Consider the following 16405-nt stretch of genomic DNA (forward strand, 5'->3'; position numbering starts at 1 on the left):
CATAGATTGGGTTGAGACTGGGGGACCCAATACAGCTGCAGTATTGGGCCCCACTGTCCATTAGGCTTCAGATCCATAGCTGCATGAACCCATATCTAGTACCAACCCTTCCCCCACCTTCCTAAAGCCGATGCTGAGATCACAGAGCCAATAAATATTATGATGAGTATGTGAGGAGATAAATGACACAATAATAAAAATTATAAGACATTGGGCCCGAAACCCATTCTTTAAAATCAAGCCTTGTTGTATCACATTATAAATCACCAACACTTTGGTAAACCCAAATATCCAAGTGTGGGGGTAAGAACTCAACATTTGACAAAAATTGCTGGGAAAACTGGAAAGTAGTTTGGTAGAAACTATGCATGGGCCAATATCTCACACCATATACCAAGATAAGGTCACAATAAATAAATTATTTAGTCATAAAGGGTAATATAATTAGGGGAACATGGAAAAATGTACCTCTTAGTTCTATGAATAAGGAAAGAGTTTATGACCAGTCAAGAGACAGAGAGGATTACAGGAAGCAAAATGGGAAATTTTGATTACATGAAATTAAAAAGTCTTTGCATAAATAAAATGCAGCCAAAATTAAAGGGGAAACAGGCAACTAGGTGTAGGGGCCAAATTTAATATGGGGAGAGTTAATTGGGTGGCTCGCCAAATATTGGTGTTCAGAAAATAATGCAGGATCTTTAAGTCCAAAGCTTTATTTCTCTCAGGCCAATAAGAAAGGAGCTTAGCCTCTTTTCCACAAACAAATCAGTTTTTATTTAATGGGAATAAATTACACAGCAAAAATGAAATTAATAAAGTAAAGGACAAGAGAATAGGGAAAGAGGACAATGGATAATCTCCCTAACTCTAACAAAAACCTATACAATCCCCAAACTTGCTTCCAGCTCAGCTAATTCAAAGGTCTGGATTTAACTCACCACCAGGGGTCTGTAATTTCTATGGCAGCCAGTCCTCTCCAAAGCTCCTTCAAGGCCAGAGAGCTAATGAGAGTGTGTGTGCCAATTCCTGTTGGGGTCCCCTTTTCTACCTTTTTCTCCCTCCCCCAAAGGAGAGGTCCTTCAAGTAGTGTGGCTGAGACTGTTTCCCTGTTGATGATGCAGTCCTCAGCCTCTGAGGATACTCCTTCTCAGGGTTGGACAAGTTTAAACTAGGTGGCTAAAAAAGAGCCAGCTAGGTGGCACAGTGGATAAAGTACCAGCTTTAGATTCAGGGGGACCTGAGTTCAAATCCAACCTGAGACACTTGACACTTACTAGCTATGTGACCCTAGGCAAGTCACTTAACCCCAACTGCCACACACACACACACACACAAAAGTATAGCAAAAACAACTGACCTGGAAAAGAGACCAAAACCAAAACCAAACAAAATAAACTAGGTGGCTAAAAATCTAATTGTTTTAAGTGGGTACTTAGTAGTTCCTCATTCACACCCAATTCAAACACTACTAAATCAATCAGGTCGGACCCCTGGGAATCTGCCAAATTTCATTATTTTACCACATAGGGAAAAATATTTACAGCAAGTTTCTCTGATAAAGGCCTTATTTTTCAAATATATAGGGAATTGAGCCAAATTTATAAAACTAAGAGCCATTCCCCAATTGATAAATGGTCAAAGAATATGAACAGGCAATTTTCAAAAGAAGAAATCAAAGCTATTGACAGTCACATAAGAATACTCTAAATCACTACTGATTGTCATTGTTCAGTTGTCCAGTCATGTCTGACTCTTTGTGACCCCATGGACCATAGCATGCCAGTTCCTTCTACCTTCCACTATCACTCGAGATCTGTCCAAGTTCATGTTCATTGCTTCCATGACACTGTCTCATCCTCTTCTGTCCCCTTTTCCTTTTGCCTTCAATCTTTCCCAACATAAGGGTCTTTTCCAATGAAGCTCATCTTCTCATTATGTGGCCAAAGTATTTAATCTTCAGCTTCAGTATTTGACCTTCCAGCGAAAAGCCTGAATTAACTTCTTTAAATATTGACTGATTTGAAGTCCTTGTTGTCCAAGTGACTCTCAAAAGTATTTTCCAGCACCACAATTCAAAAGTATCGATTCTGTAGCACTCAGCTTTCATTATAGTCCAACCCTCACAGCCTCACTTTGTTTCTTTCTTTTTTTTTTTTCTTTTAGTGAGGCAATTGGGGTTAAGTGACCTGCCCAGGGTCACACAGCTAGTAAGTGTTAAGTGTCTGAGGCCGGCTTTGAACTCAGGTACTCCTGACTCCAGGGCCGGTGCTCTATCCACACAGCCTCACTTTGATACTGGAAAAACCATAGCTTTGATTATATAGAACTTTGTCAGCAAGGTGATGTCTCTGCTTTTTACACAGCTAGTGTCTAAGGATGGATTTGAATTCATTAAGTTGGGTCTTCCTAGTGATGTAGGAGGCAAAAAAGGGTTAATAGAAAAATCTAAGACCCAAGCTCTAGTACAGATATTAGCTCTAAAAGGGAGTTGGATCCCAGTCAATGGATAACTTATGTTAGGTTCTCCTACTCATAGTGATTAACATCCATAATGGACCAGAACGGGTCAGGTCAAAATAACAATAAAGGAAAAAGACAACCTATAGAAATTCTAATGAAAAATTATTATATTTTGAAACTAACCATGGGAATCAGAAAGAGACATGTACAGAAAAGGCCCAATTTGTCCCCAGATTCACCTTATGACGTGTAAATCCCCCAAACACACCTCCACTGAAAAAGGTACCCACTTCGGGGGGTTGGCTTAGGACCCCAGGAATTCCAAATTAGGATAAGCCCTCCCCTGAAACACCCCTAGGTGGAGAATATTATAATGAGTAGGACAGGCCCTCCCCTGTACCTCCCCAAGGTGGAGATTATTATAATGAGACTGATAATCAATTTATCCATACTATAAATTGTGAGATTTAAAATTGGATATTAGATCATAAATCTCCCCTCTTTAACCTTTCCCTTAATTTATCTCCCAGACTAGTAAATGGAAGAAGCTTCTGGTTTTCCAGTTAGAGCTTTTATTGTATGGTAGTCACAAGGTGATGTTGATTAGAAGGATAGGAAAGTAGAAACACAATACAAATCGTCTTAAATCTAAGCTTAGTCTATATTTGGTATAAAACTCACCAAAAGCCAAAGGCCACCTTTGGGGAGAGAGAGACACCATGTCAAGCGAGTGCTGCTGCTAACCGCGAGCCGGGCCCACTCAAACTCTTGTCAGCATCAGCCTGTGCAGCACAGTCAGGAGACCAGCAGAGTAGGAAAAAACTCCCACTTCCGTTCTCTCCTTGCCTTTTAAGCTCGAACCCCGGAAGTGGAGTGCTAGCAGGCAGTCTGACATGCGAAGCAGGCGGACTGGCGTGTGTAGCTCATGCCATTGGTCTCCTTCCCGAAAGGGTGGTCCTTAAAAAAACTGGCGTCTTTCAGTTATCCTAACCGACTGTTAAAAAACTTTCATATTTTTTTACCACAAAATATAACTGTCTTTCCTTTCCTTATTTGAGAGATACCTTTCCAATATTCTGGTTCTCTCCCTGTGGTCACTCACAGTATTGCAATAAAACTTGAGAAACTGAGTCACTGAGTCTTGTAATTCTTTTGGGATGACTCACAATCAATTTGACCCCAAATTCCAGCCCACATCACTAGTTCCCAATTCAGTATTCTATCCATTGTACCACCTAGCTACCCCTAGTACTGATGAGAGAAATACAAGTCAAAGCAACTTTAAAAAAGGAAAATGACAAATTCTGGAGGGGGTGTGGAAAAATTGGGACACTAGTACATTGTTGATGGAGTGATGAATTGGTCCATCCATTCTGAAAAACAATTTGGAACCATACCCAAAAGGCTATCAAACTGTGAAATCCCCTTTAACCCAGCAATACCACTACTAAGTCTACATCCCAAAGTGATCAAAGAAAAACTATTTACAGCAGCTTTTTGTAGTGGCAAATATTTGGAAATTGAAGAGATGCCTGTCAGTTGAGGAATGGCTGAATAAGTTATGGTATATGAGTGTGATGTAATACTATTGTGCTATAACAAATAATGAACAAGATGATTTCAGAAAAACCTGGGAGGATATATATGAATTGATGCAGAGTGAAGTGAGCAGAACCAGGAGACAATTGTACACAGTAACAGCAATATTGTTAGGATGATCAATTGTGAAAGTCTTAGCTACTCTGATCAAGACAATGATCCAAGGTAATTCTGAAAGACATGATGAAAAAAATGCTATTCTCCTCCATGGAGAGAACTGATGAACTCTGAATGCTTATTGAAGCATGCTTTCTTTTACTTTCTTTTTATTGTTTTTTCTTTTTCAACATGATTAATATGGAAATATATTTTGCATGACTTCATATGTATAATCAATATCAAACTGTTTACCTTCTCAAGGAGAGGAGGGAGGAAGAGAATTCAGAACTCAAAATTAAAAAAAAATGATAATGTCTCAGGGAAGGGGGAGGAGGAAGAGAATTTGGAACTCAGAACTTTAAAAAAATATTAAGGATTATTTTAACATGTAACTGGGATAAAATATTTGATTTTTTAAAAAATGATTGTTAGGGGCAGCTAGATGGCGCAGTGGATAGAGCACCAGCCCTGGATTCAGGAGTACCTGAGTTCAAATCCGGCCTCAGACACTTAACACTTACTAGCTGTATGACCCTGGGCAAGTCACTTAACCCCAACTGCCTCACTAAAAAAAAAAAAATGATTGTTAAAAAAATTTAACATGCACCTAGTGGGAACTTAAAAAACATTTGTCGAAGGAATACATGAATTGTCATTGCAATCCCTACATTTATTGCAACCTAGGGGGAATTTAATAAACATTTGTTTATTTAAATAATTAAATATGTTACACGAATTGTTATTGTAATCTATTGCATTTCTGCAACTAGCACAGAGAGTGTCACATATTGCTTAAAAATTGACTTGGAAAATGAAAGAAGCCTGAACGTGCAAAGCCTTTTACAAATCCACGTGGGTGACTCAGCTCTTTCCGGTTTGGGTCGATCCCAGTCGCAAGGGGGAGGACGCCTGTAGAGAGGAGGAACTGGCGGAAGTGGCCCTTAGACTTATCCCACTCCTGGGAACAGACTTCAACTCCTGGCGGAAGGAAGTACTTTCCCTGTCAGGTCCTGGAAGCTTACAAATTACAACATAAAGTTTAAAATAAAAAATCCGTGCTTCTTCGTAAGGAATCTGAGTATCGTTCTGGTAAGTGATAAGATTGCTATAGTCTCTATCTTTCAGAATTTTTTTCTCTCTATAACTTGACACTTTTAGGTTACGCAGTGGTGGCGCCTGCCTTCCTTCCCCTTCCAGGACTTGGACGTAAAGTCCCATCAACCCCTGCGCTACGTCTTTCCTTCTCTCTCTCTCTCTCTCTCTTTTCCTCGGCGCATCCCGAGGAGGGGCAGCTCTCTCTTCACCGGTAAGTCACAATCCATCGCCATCCTCGCCCCATCGGCGGCCCCGAGGGTCGCATATCCCGGCAAGCAGCAGCCGGTGGGTCCCGAAGGGGGCCACCCGGGCGCTATTTGGGGAAGGAGGCGTCTAGACCCTCCTTGTCCCTGTGGTATCCAAAGGCCCAGGCCTTGCTTCATAGCGAGCCCCGGAGCCCTCCGCGTCCCCCAGTCCCACCTTATGTATAGCCAGGCCCCTGTCCGCCTTTTCCGCCTGTGCCCGGGACTTTCGGGACCCGTTGCCTTTCTCCCCGCCCTTGGCTCCGGCGGACCCTGGACCTCCTTGGATCGCATCTGGAGAGCTCCCCGTGCTCTTCCAGCTTCGGCTACGGGAGGAAGAGTGAGGCCTGCAGAGGAACACCCATTCCGCTCCCGCCTCGGCGCGTGGCTAGCGAGCGGAAGATAATCTGCCACAAGCGGCCGCCCCGCACTCCCTATCTCCCCCCCGCCCCGGCCGGCCTCCGGGTAACGGCCTAGCTTTTGTTTTCCAGGCACCATGCCTGCCCTCAGACCGCTCGTGAAGCCCAAAATCGTCAAGAAGAGGACCAAGAAGTTCATTCGTCACCAGTCAGACCGATATGTCAAGATCAAGGTACGCGCGGGGCTCGGCCCGGGCCGCGCGTATTAGGCGCCCGCCGCGTGCCAGGCCCCGGGCCGCGGGGGTGGGGGTGCAGTACGTGGTTACGGGGGACGAGTGCAGCCGCAGCGTCGTGGAATCGATCTCGGGCATCATTCCTACCTTGAAAAGCGTCTGTACCCGGGCCCCCTCTGCCTGACACAGGGCAGGTCGCTTAACCTACGTGTGCCTCGGTTTCCTCAACCGTGAAATGGGAATGATCGTAACGCCTACCTCCTAGGTGGCTGTGAAGGTCAGGAGGTTTATGAAGGCCTTGGCACCTAGTAGGCCCTTAGCAAATACTTGCTACCAAATCCCCCACCCCCGTGGGAGAGTCACTCTTGTAGGGTCAGAGGGGGGTGGTAGAGCTTGGGCCCTGGTCTCATGGTTGATTAATTTCATCTGGCGTTTCTTTCACTGAGCACATTGTGTTGCCTGAAAGTGTGTGTGTGTGTGTGTGTGTGTGAGAGAGAGAGAGAAAAAGAGAATGAGAATGAGAATGAGAATGAAATATATATGTGAGAATTGCACTTTGACTTCCTCCTTAAGTTCCGGGAGGGTTGTGTGTGTTTTTTTTTTAATAATTAGGTTCAGTTTACAGCCTGGTTTATTATGTCAAATTGTTCTCCATTATTTTGGAATATTTTATTTTTTTCCCTAGTTACATGTTTTTTTTTTTTTAATTTTTTTTTTCAGTGAGGCAATTGGGGTTAAGTGACTTGCCCAGGGTCACACAGCTAGTAAGTGTTAAGTGTCTAAGGCCGGATTTGAACTCAGGTACTCCTGACTCCAGGGCCGGTGCTCTATCCACTGCGCCACCTAGCTGCCCCTACATGTTTTTTAAAAACACTGAAATTTTAACATTAGTTACTTAAATTTTTGGGTTCCAAAAACTCCTGGCTCTGTTTTTGAGAGACTATAAGCTATTTGATATAGGTTATGCATTTGCAAGCTTGTAAAACCATTTACATATTGGTCATATAAAATAAAACACCCCAAAATCGCACAGAAAAATAAAGCGAAAAATAGTATGCTTCTATCTGCATTCAGACCCCATTCGTTCTTTGGTGGTGGGTAACATTTCTCATGAGTCTTTTGGAATTGTCTTGGATCATTTGTGTTTGCTGAGAATTAGCTAAGTCATTCACAATTGATCCATCTGAGAATGTTGGCTGTTAGTGCACAGTGTTCTGGTTCTGCTCATGACACTTTGCATTAGTTTATGTAAGGCCAGGTTTTTCTGAAATTAATTCGCTCATTTCTCCCTACTGTCATACAACAATTTGTTAAGCTATTCCCCAATTGATGGACATCCTCTCTATTTCCAATTCTTTGCCAACATAAAAAGAGCTGCTATAAATATTTTTGCACAAATAGGTCCTTTTCCCTTTTTAAAAAGTCTCTGATGACTAATGCAGAAATATGTTTAATGTTGGTGTGTGTGTAACCTATATCAGATTACCTGCTGTCAGGGGGAGGGAGGGAGAAAAATCTGAAATTGGAAAGCTTGTATAACAAAAGTTGAGAACTATCTTTACATGTAACGGGAAAAAAATAAAATACTTTATTAATTAAAAAAAAAGTCTCTGGCATACAGACCTAGTGGTATTGCTAGGTCAAAGAGGCAGTTTCATAGCACTTTGGAAATAGTTCCAAATCGGTCTCCAGAATGGTTGGACCAGTTCACAACTCCACCATCCATTAGTGTCCCAATTTTTCCACCTCCCCTCCAACATTTAACATTTCCTTTTCTGTCATGTTAGTGTGATATCTCAAAGTTGTTTTAATGAGCACTTCTTTAATCAGTAGTGATTTAGATCAGGGCTTCTTAAACTTTTTAAACTTTTCCTACTCTCTACCCCACCCCCAGAAATTTTTACATGACCCATGGTTGCCAAATTTTTCACAGCCCCTAATTGAGTTATGAGACCCCATATGGATGGGGATGTGACCTACAGTTTAAGAAGCTAGGATTTAGAGCATTTTTTCATGACTATAGCTTTGATTTATTTGTCTGAAAACTGCCTATTCATATCCTTTAAACATTTACCAATTGGGGAATGACTTGGATTTTAAAAATTTAACTTGGTTCTCTATATATTTGAGAAATGAGACCTTTTTCAGAGATACTATAAAAAAATTCCCAGCTTTCTGTTTTCTAATCTTTGTGGCATTGGATTTATTTGTTTGTAAAACCTTTTTTAACATTATCAAAATTATGCATTTTACATCTTGTAATCCTCTCTCTTGTTTGGTTCTAAATTCTTCCTTTATCCATAGATCTGATAGGTAAAATATTCCATGCTCCCCCTAATTTGCTTGTGGTATCACCCCATATGTCTTAAATCATGTGCCCATTTTGACTGTATCTTGGTATATGGTAGAAGGTGTTGGTCTCTACCTAGTTTTTGCCTGTGATTTTTCTAGTTTTTCAGCAATTTTTGTCTTTTCCCAAAAGCTTGGGTCTTTAGGTTGATCAAACACTAGATTACTTTGGTCATTTACTACTGTGTATTCCTAATCTATTCCACTGATCCACTCTATCCAGTAGCAGGTTGTTTTGATGATTAACCACTTTGTGGTACAATTTGAGATCTGGTATGGCTAGGCCACTTTCCTTTGCATTTTTTCCCCATTGATTCCCTTTATATTCTTGACCTTTTGTTCTTCAAGGTGAATTTTTGCTACTATTTTTTCTAGCTCTAAAATATTTTGGTAGGTGAGTTGTTTTTGTTTTTTGGGTTTTTTGTAGTTTTGATTAATATGGCAAGTAAATACATTTAGGTAGAATTGTCGTTTTTATTCGTTCAGGTTACCCATGAGCAATTAATATTTTTCCATTTGTTTAGATCTGACTTTATAAATTAAAGAACACTTCACACAAATAATGGTCATATAGTTCTGGGTTTGTTTGGCAGGTAGACTCACAGGGAGGCATTCTCTTAGCAGTATATGTGGCAGAAGCTTAGGGTTTGAAGACCTTGGTTCTACTCCCATATTCTGCTACTTAACCAGTTTCCTAATCTGTAAAATGGGGAGCTTGGCCAAGGTAACTTCCAGGTTACTGCTTGAAAAAGGTCTGCTTTTGATCATTCCAGTTCCTAAAACAGTGTGTCCTTTCAAAAAAAGATGTTTTATGAATGGTGAGTGAGCACTTTGTGTCAGGCACTCTAGATAGGATTAGAAGCATGTTCCTTGCTTCTAGTTTGTATTTTATAAGGGGAGGTAAGGGAAAGAAATTTTGGTCTGGGGTTATACCTAGAGATTTAGGGCAGTAGTAGCATGGTTTGGTGCTGTCATTTCAAGAGACAGATGGAAAGGAGGTAGGTGGGTAGGCCCTGGTTGTCCTGGTAGCATTGGGTATGAAGCATGCTTTGGCACCAGATGGTTAAAGTGGCTAACGAGGCTACATCAAGGATAATGAGGTGGGGGGGGTGGTAAAAGGAGTCTTGTGGAGTCTCTCTGTAAGATGTGATACCCTGGCTTTGAGGTCATGTAATTTTACTTTTTTTTTTTTTTAAATTATAGAGAAACTGGCGTAAACCAAGAGGCATTGACAACAGAGTGCGAAGACGATTCAAGGGCCAGATCTTGATGCCCAATATTGGTTATGGAAGCAATAAGAAGACAAAACACATGTTACCTAGTGGATTCAGGAAGTTTCTGGTGCACAATGTCAAAGAGCTAGAAGTGCTGCTGATGTGCAACAAGTAAGTTAATGTGAACATCAGCAACTCTCTGCTCTTGAGAAATTTGTGATTGCTGTGCTTGTGCATTGGTTTCCTAACTTGTAGATCAGTGTTTGCCAAACTGTCTGTGGACCCTATAGTTTATGTCCATTAACTTGTAAATACGAAATTGTGTAAAAATGTATGCCTCCACTCAGGGCCCTATCTGACTGATCCCCTTTCCTTTTGGCTGGAAATGGGGTACCAGGTAACTTAATGAAGGTTCTGTAGCTATTTAGTGGGAGAATAGGGTCTTCTCTCTACAACCATGAATGAAGGCAACCAAACTATTTTGTTAATTTGCTGGCACAACCATTTTTACAATCACTCTGACTTGAAGCTTAGGCAGTTAAGTGCCGTTTTTGTTGTATTACTTCAGGGATCCAGAACCTTCCATTCAGTTAATGCTAACAGGACAGGATATGCAGGATGTGGTTTGGGCTTTAAATATCTTGACGACAAGCAGCTCTTTAAAAGGGAAAGGCTGTAATAAATATTGACTTTTACATAAAATATCAACTAAAGCCATTTAAATGTTTCTTTGGACTTTTCCTGGTCTCTTAATTAAACCAATTATATTTCCTGTACATTTTATGAGGTAATCTTTGTTTTAAAAAATGCTTAGCAGCATTGGGCTTGGCCCATAGTAGGTGCTGGTGACCTGGCTTGGTTTTTAATCAAATCAATCAATCTTTTTACAGATCTTACTGTGCTGAAATTGCTCACAATGTTTCCTCGAAGAATCGGAAAGTCATAGTTGAGAGAGCAGCTCAGCTAGCCATCAAGATTACCAATCCAAACGCTAGACTGAGGAGTGAAGAAAATGAGTAAAAATTTGCACATTTTTATTTGTGTTAAATAAACCACCAATGACAAAAACCATCTGGTTTTGTTTTTGAAGTCATTATGGAATTTCCCCTAACCATTGTGGGTGGTTAAGAATGCTTCTCCCAAGGGGCAGCTAGGTGGCACAGTGGATAAAGCACCGGCCCTGGATTCAGGAGTACCTGAGTTCAAATCCGGCCTCAGACACTTAACACTTACTAGCTGTGTGACCCTAGGCAAGTCACTTAACCCCAATTGCCTCACCAAAAAAAAAAAAAAAAAGAAGAATGCTTCTCCCAGGGGCAGCTAGGTGGCGCAGTGGATAGAGCACTGGCCCTAGAGTCAGGAGGACCTGAGTTCAAATCCGGCCTCAGTCACTTGACACTAAACTAGCTGTGTGACCCTGGGCAAGTCACTTAACCCTCATTGCCCCACTTAAAGAAGCATTCTCTTTTTCTCTCCTAGGTTTTGGTGGAAAGTTAAACTTATTTTCATGAATATCTTCTACTTGGGTCATTACTCACAAATGTCAGAGAGCATGGATCAAGTTATGTTATGCAGTAACATTTCTTAACTTTGTTAGTACCTTGGATGGATGAGTTTGAAGAGAAACTTCAATAGAAGCAGATATTTTACCTTTGATTTATTGGCTTTGTCAAACAGAATAGAAACCCAACATCCCAAATTACTTAAATATTAAATAGCAGAGTGGGCCTCAAAAAAAGGGCATCCTTGACTCCATTTTTGACAAGCCTCGCATGGCTTGGAGTTAGGGTCCTGTGGGTAGTAAAGCTTCTCAATTAGAATCCTGTTTTGAGGTGATAGATAACATTCCTGCAAACAGCTTCTTAGAAACATTGCCGTTTGGAAGAGAATTTGGGGCTAACACAGGGTGCTTTTAAGATGATACAGAGAGGGAACCCAACATCTTCCTGTGATTTTCTAGGACTTGATCCCTAGTCTATCCCTTATATGCAAATACTGGGAGTCTTGAATGAGCTGCCCTCCTCCCTTCTATTTCTCCCCTGTCCTTAGAATTCCACATCCTTAAATGCTGCCTTAAATTCACTAATTCATTTGTCCTATTTAGGGTTAGGAGGCTAGCCCCTTGAGGAAATCACATTTTCAGGTGATTTTTTTTCCCTCTGATTGGAGGGGAGTAATTCCATGGACAAACTCCAAAATTATTTTCCTCCCTTTGTCCTGATCAAAATTCTTGTATTCAGTGATAAGCCATGGATGTGATCAGTACCATCAGAATCTAGAGGGAAAAACAGACTAGCTGAGAACAGGTTTTTAAAACCATTTGTGATGATAGTGATTGATGAGGACCTAACTTTGCCAGAAGTATACTTAATATTTTTTAAAGAATGCTCTATTTACCCAATTGAGTATTAAACTCAAAAATTTCAAGCAATAAAGGGAAAGGAGGAGCTAGATGTGGGGGGAGTCTGTCTCCCCTCAGGGAAGCTCCCTTTCAGTTACTCATCTTGCTTTTTTCACAGTGTCTTCCACTCAGAGATCTACTGAGTCTCTAAACGTAGAACATGGGGAACACTTCAGATAATGTGCAATATAGAAACTCTAAAAACCCTCATTTTTATATAAAGACAGAAACCTTTCTTTCATAGTGTTTTTTTCCTGGTGACCCTGCTTAGTAGTCTCAAACATGTCCTTGAACTGAGAGGGTTTAGCTATTCCACAGCATTCTGCTTGACCCTTCAGCTCTGGTCTCTGCCGTCAGATTGGGGTCACCAGACAAAGTATTGGGATAGCACCATTCTGGGCACTGAGATACCTGCAATGGAGGCCAAGACAGAAAACAAGTGGGTTTACCCCAGATCCTAGGAGGTGATGGCTCTGACTGAGTTGGGGGGTCCTCAACTTGCTTGTTAGGAATCTGTTCCACTAATAGAGGGTTTATATTTTGACCAGAAAAGCAGAGGCCATTAACTTAGATCCATCGACTCTGGAGCATATAAGGGAGCCGAGTCCTTCTGAATGCTTTCAAAGAGAGCCGCCATTTCAGGGTTGGATCTGATCTGAGAAGAGAATTCTGCCATCACTGGGCTTTTTTCCACCTCTGGTATGGTCAGTAGGGCGGCCACGGCTCTCATAGCGGAGCGCTTGAGTTCATCTTGCTTTTCAAATTCTTGTTTGACTGAACCAGCTTTTACCTAAAATGGGAAGTAAGAAATGCGTCATTTGAGAGAGAGCCAACGAACCGATTTCTCATTGTTGGGACTTCTTGGCTCTTGACTAGCTCTGTAGATTCGTTTTTCTGTCTGGGGTTTCCCGTAACATGAAACAGATGGGTATCTTCTACTTTTGATGATCTGATTTCTCCAGGTCCATGACAGACGTGGACCTTCCTTATTGTTTTTGTTTAAAAACGAGCTGGAGCAAAAGTGGGTTGCCCATCAATTGGCATATGAATAACGAAATTATTTTACAGTTAGGAAATAAGCAAGGAATTCAAAGAAATGGGGAATGATCTGTATGAACTTACATAAAATCAAGAGAACAATAAGCCCAAAATGTTTAAAATGACTAAAAATGTTGAAAAACCAATGAATAGATAAAGGAAACATGAGAACTACCCAATACATAACATCGTATATGTTATCTGCTATTGGTCTGTGTAAGAGATCTGGGGTTTTCTTTATCACAAGGGAGAATTTGGTCTGGAAGCGGGGTTAGTGGAGATAATTGATGTTAAGTCACAAGGTATCAATGAAACTTCAGCTTCTAGGAAGGTTGTAGAGGAGGTGCTGGCCTGAATCAAAATCGTTAATAAGCAGTCCGCTAAAGGGCAAAAGGCAGAGATGATTTAGTCCATGAAGAAATCAAATGTTGGCATTTGCCAGACAAAATAGTGTGTAACAACAGATGCATGGCTTTAGCTGACATTTGCAAAGTACGCCTGGAGTCAAGAAGATTCAAGTTCAGATCCAGCCTCACACTAGCTGTGTGACCCTGAGAAAGTCACTTAACTCTTGTCTGCTTTGGTTTCCTCAAGTGTAAAAAGGGGATAACAGTGTCTACCTTCCAGGATCGTTGTAAGGACAATTGTAAAGCTCTCAGAACAGTGCCCAGCACATCGTTAGGTACCATATAAATGCTTATTCCTTTCCCTTCCCCTTAGGCCTCATCTTTCTGAGGTAGGTGCTGTTCTTCCTATGAAAAAAATGGAAGCCTCAACGTGTTAAGTGCCCTGCCCCAGAGGGCTACATATTAGGTGCAGATTATGCAACTGGTATTTTAAGGCAGAATTTGAACTCAGGTTCAGCAAACTGCCTACTAAGCCACACAGCCCCTCAATCACAAAATCCTAGAATAACAGACCTTCCTGTTAAGCTTGCGGTGTAGAACAAAAAGCAAATCCATCTCATCTACACTGGACAGAGGAGTTCCTTCATCTGGCAAGCTCCCTGTTACCAATGAAATCACAAGTCCAATCCCTACCCTATCCTGCTGTAGGAATTAGTCTGGCCCTGCTTCCTGAAGACATTGTGAACATCCTGGCCTCCATGCCCATAAAAATCTCTAATGTCTAAGGCCTTCCCCAGGCTCAAGCCTTGCCCCTCTCCCATGGACCACCCTCTGACTGCTTCACCAACTTGTGTTGCTGGTTCCATCCTCCAAGGCCAAGGGCCAAAGTGCCCCCTTTGGGGAGGGAGGAGCCTACCTTGGAGGTGCAGGTCGCTCGAAGTGGTTCCACCAGGCGATCCAGCCTCTGCAGGACGGTGTTGGGACACAGGGTGGACAGTCGGGCCAACATGATGAAAGTCAGCATCTGACAAGCGGGGAGAAAAGGGATTCCTTGTGGAAGGACAAACAGAATTCTAGACCTCCCCCAGTCCCAATGCAGTGTTCCCCAAAGAATCCACATTCTTCCTATTTCCTCCCCCACAGCTCAGTTGGTAAAAGCTACGAAATAATCCTGATTCTGTGGATTCTTGGGGAAGGAAGGGGCAGAGGAGGAAGGATTCTGCTTTGAAAAGACCTGTCTCCACACATCTGCAGTATTGGAGACTGGATCTGAAATCGGGTCATCTTGACTCGATCATCTTGACATCCAGGAAAAAGAACTTTTTTGTTTTGTTTTCTTTGAGACTGGATCTTCCTCTGAGTTCAAATCCAGCCTCAGACACTTACTAGCTGTGTGACCCTGGGTAAATCACTTAACCCTGATTGCCTCAAAAAAAAAAAAAAGTAAATATAAGAAGGGTTTTCAAAGTGAAAAATCTTTGTCAGTGAGTGAGCCCCCCTTCAAGCAGAAGCTGGATGGACACTTGATGGGGAAGTTGTACATAAAATGCTTAACATCTAGTCTAAGTCCCCTCCCAGCTCTATGATTCTCATACATGGTGTTAACAACAGTTATGGGGATGAGAGGACAAGGTATGGATAAGAACACTGGATTTTTAGAATGGGAAGGGACTTTGGAAATCATATCACCCAACATACACAGACACACTATATGTGTGTGTTTATAACACATGTAAATATATCCATACCTATACATGTATAAGACATCTGTGCGTGCAAATATATATATATGTGTATATATATGTGTATATATATATATATATATATATTCTTGTAGGAATAATTTCTTATTGAGGGATTGCCCATCAGTTGGGGAAAGGCTGAACAAGCTTTGGTATATGAATGTAATGGAATACTATTGTGCTAAAAGAAACGATGAGCAGGCAGATTTCAGAGAAACCTGAAGGACTTGCATGAACTGATGATGAATGAGATGAGCAGAACCAAGAGAACATTGTACACAGTATCAGCAACATTGTGTGTTGATCAACTGTGATAGACTTGACTCTTCTCAGCAATACAATGGTACAAGATAGTTCCAAGGGGCTCATGATGGAAAATGCTTTCCAAATCCAGAAAAAGAACTGTGGAATATGAATGCAGATTGAACCATACTATTTCTTGTTTTCTGGTGCTGTTTTTCTTTTTTAAGGTTTTTTCTTTTTGCCCTAATTCTTCTTTCACAGCAAGACTAATGCAGAAATATGTTTAATGTTTAACCTATTATATCAGATTACTTGCTGTCTTGGGGAGGGGGGAGGGAGGGAGAAAAATTTGAAACTAGAAATCTTATAAAAACAAATGTTGAAGGGGCAGCTAGGTGGCGCAGTGGATAAAGCACCAGCCCTGGATTCAGGAGTACCTGAGTTCAAATCCGGCTTCAGACACTTGACACTTAATAGCTGTGTGACCCTGGGCAAGTCACTTAACCCCCATTGCCCCGCAAAAAAAAACAACAAAAAAACCCCCAAATGTTGAAAACTATCTCTTCATGTAACTGGAAAATAATAAAATACTTTCATAATAAAAAAAAAACAAAAAAAAATAATTTCTTAATGAACCTTACTCCCTTTTTTGTAGTGGGAAAGGACTATGGGTATAGAACAATATAGTTATGCTATCTGAATCAGATGATGTCTGGTTCAATTTTTCTGAACTCTCTCCCCCTCCCCCTTTTCTTCTTTATTTTTTGTCATGAGGGATGACTCAGTGGGTACAGGAAGGGGAGAGGTAACTGTGGAAATGAAGGTGATAGCAAACAAAGTTATCAATTAAATTAAAAAAAATAATAGACCGAGAAGGAGCAGCTAGGTGGTACAGTGGATAAAACACCAGCCCTGGATTCAGGAGGACCTGAGTTCAAATATGGACTCAGACACCTGACACTACTGTGTGACCCTGGCCAA

At 41.3% G+C, this 16405-nt stretch overlaps 2 protein-coding genes and 1 non-coding gene across 3 annotated transcripts in view; 2 read left to right on the top strand and 1 right to left on the bottom strand.

Annotated features, from left to right (window-relative positions):
• Positions 1-5373: 5373 nt before the first annotated feature.
• Positions 5374-10721, top strand: RPL32 (ribosomal protein L32). Its single transcript, XM_043974662.1, has 4 exons — positions 5374-5467; positions 5990-6090; positions 9643-9824; positions 10544-10721. The coding sequence occupies exons 2-4, from the start codon at positions 5995-5997 to the stop codon at positions 10671-10673; spliced, it is 408 nt and encodes a 135-aa protein (XP_043830597.1). The 5' UTR covers positions 5374-5467; positions 5990-5994; the 3' UTR covers positions 10674-10721.
• LOC122737785 lies at positions 5775-5916 on the top strand. Its single transcript, XR_006354560.1, has one exon. It is a non-coding gene; the product is annotated as a small nucleolar RNA SNORA7 (small nucleolar RNA).
• A 338-nt stretch (positions 10722-11059) lies between the features above and the next one.
• The window catches only part of CAND2 (cullin associated and neddylation dissociated 2 (putative)), a 47591-nt gene continuing 42245 nt past the window's right edge, over positions 11060-16405 (bottom strand). Inside the window, exons 14-15 of the mRNA XM_043976967.1 lie at positions 14356-14463; positions 11060-12844 (exon numbers count right to left, since the gene is read on the bottom strand). Of these exons, the coding sequence (XP_043832902.1) occupies positions 12617-12844; positions 14356-14463 (336 nt within the window). The 3' untranslated portion in view covers positions 11060-12616. The remainder of the gene's footprint in view (positions 12845-14355; positions 14464-16405) is intronic.

This window comes from Dromiciops gliroides, chromosome 1 (genome assembly GCF_019393635.1).
Source record: "Dromiciops gliroides isolate mDroGli1 chromosome 1, mDroGli1.pri, whole genome shotgun sequence".
NCBI classification, from domain to species: domain Eukaryota; kingdom Metazoa; phylum Chordata; class Mammalia; order Microbiotheria; family Microbiotheriidae; genus Dromiciops; species Dromiciops gliroides.

What these genes read in the sequence shown, in the direction of transcription:
- RPL32 (XM_043974662.1), top strand. Translation starts at nt 5,995, where the DNA reads ATGCCTGCCCTCAGACCGCTCGTGAAGCCCAAAATCGTCAAGAAGAGG. An exon ending in ACCGATATGTCAAGATCAAG is followed by an intron (nt 6,091 to 9,642) that starts GTACGCGCGGGG and finishes TTTAAATTATAG; the next exon opens with AGAAACTGGCGTAAACCAAG. An exon ending in GTGCTGCTGATGTGCAACAA is followed by an intron (nt 9,825 to 10,543) that starts GTAAGTTAATGT and finishes ATCTTTTTACAG; the next exon opens with ATCTTACTGTGCTGAAATTG.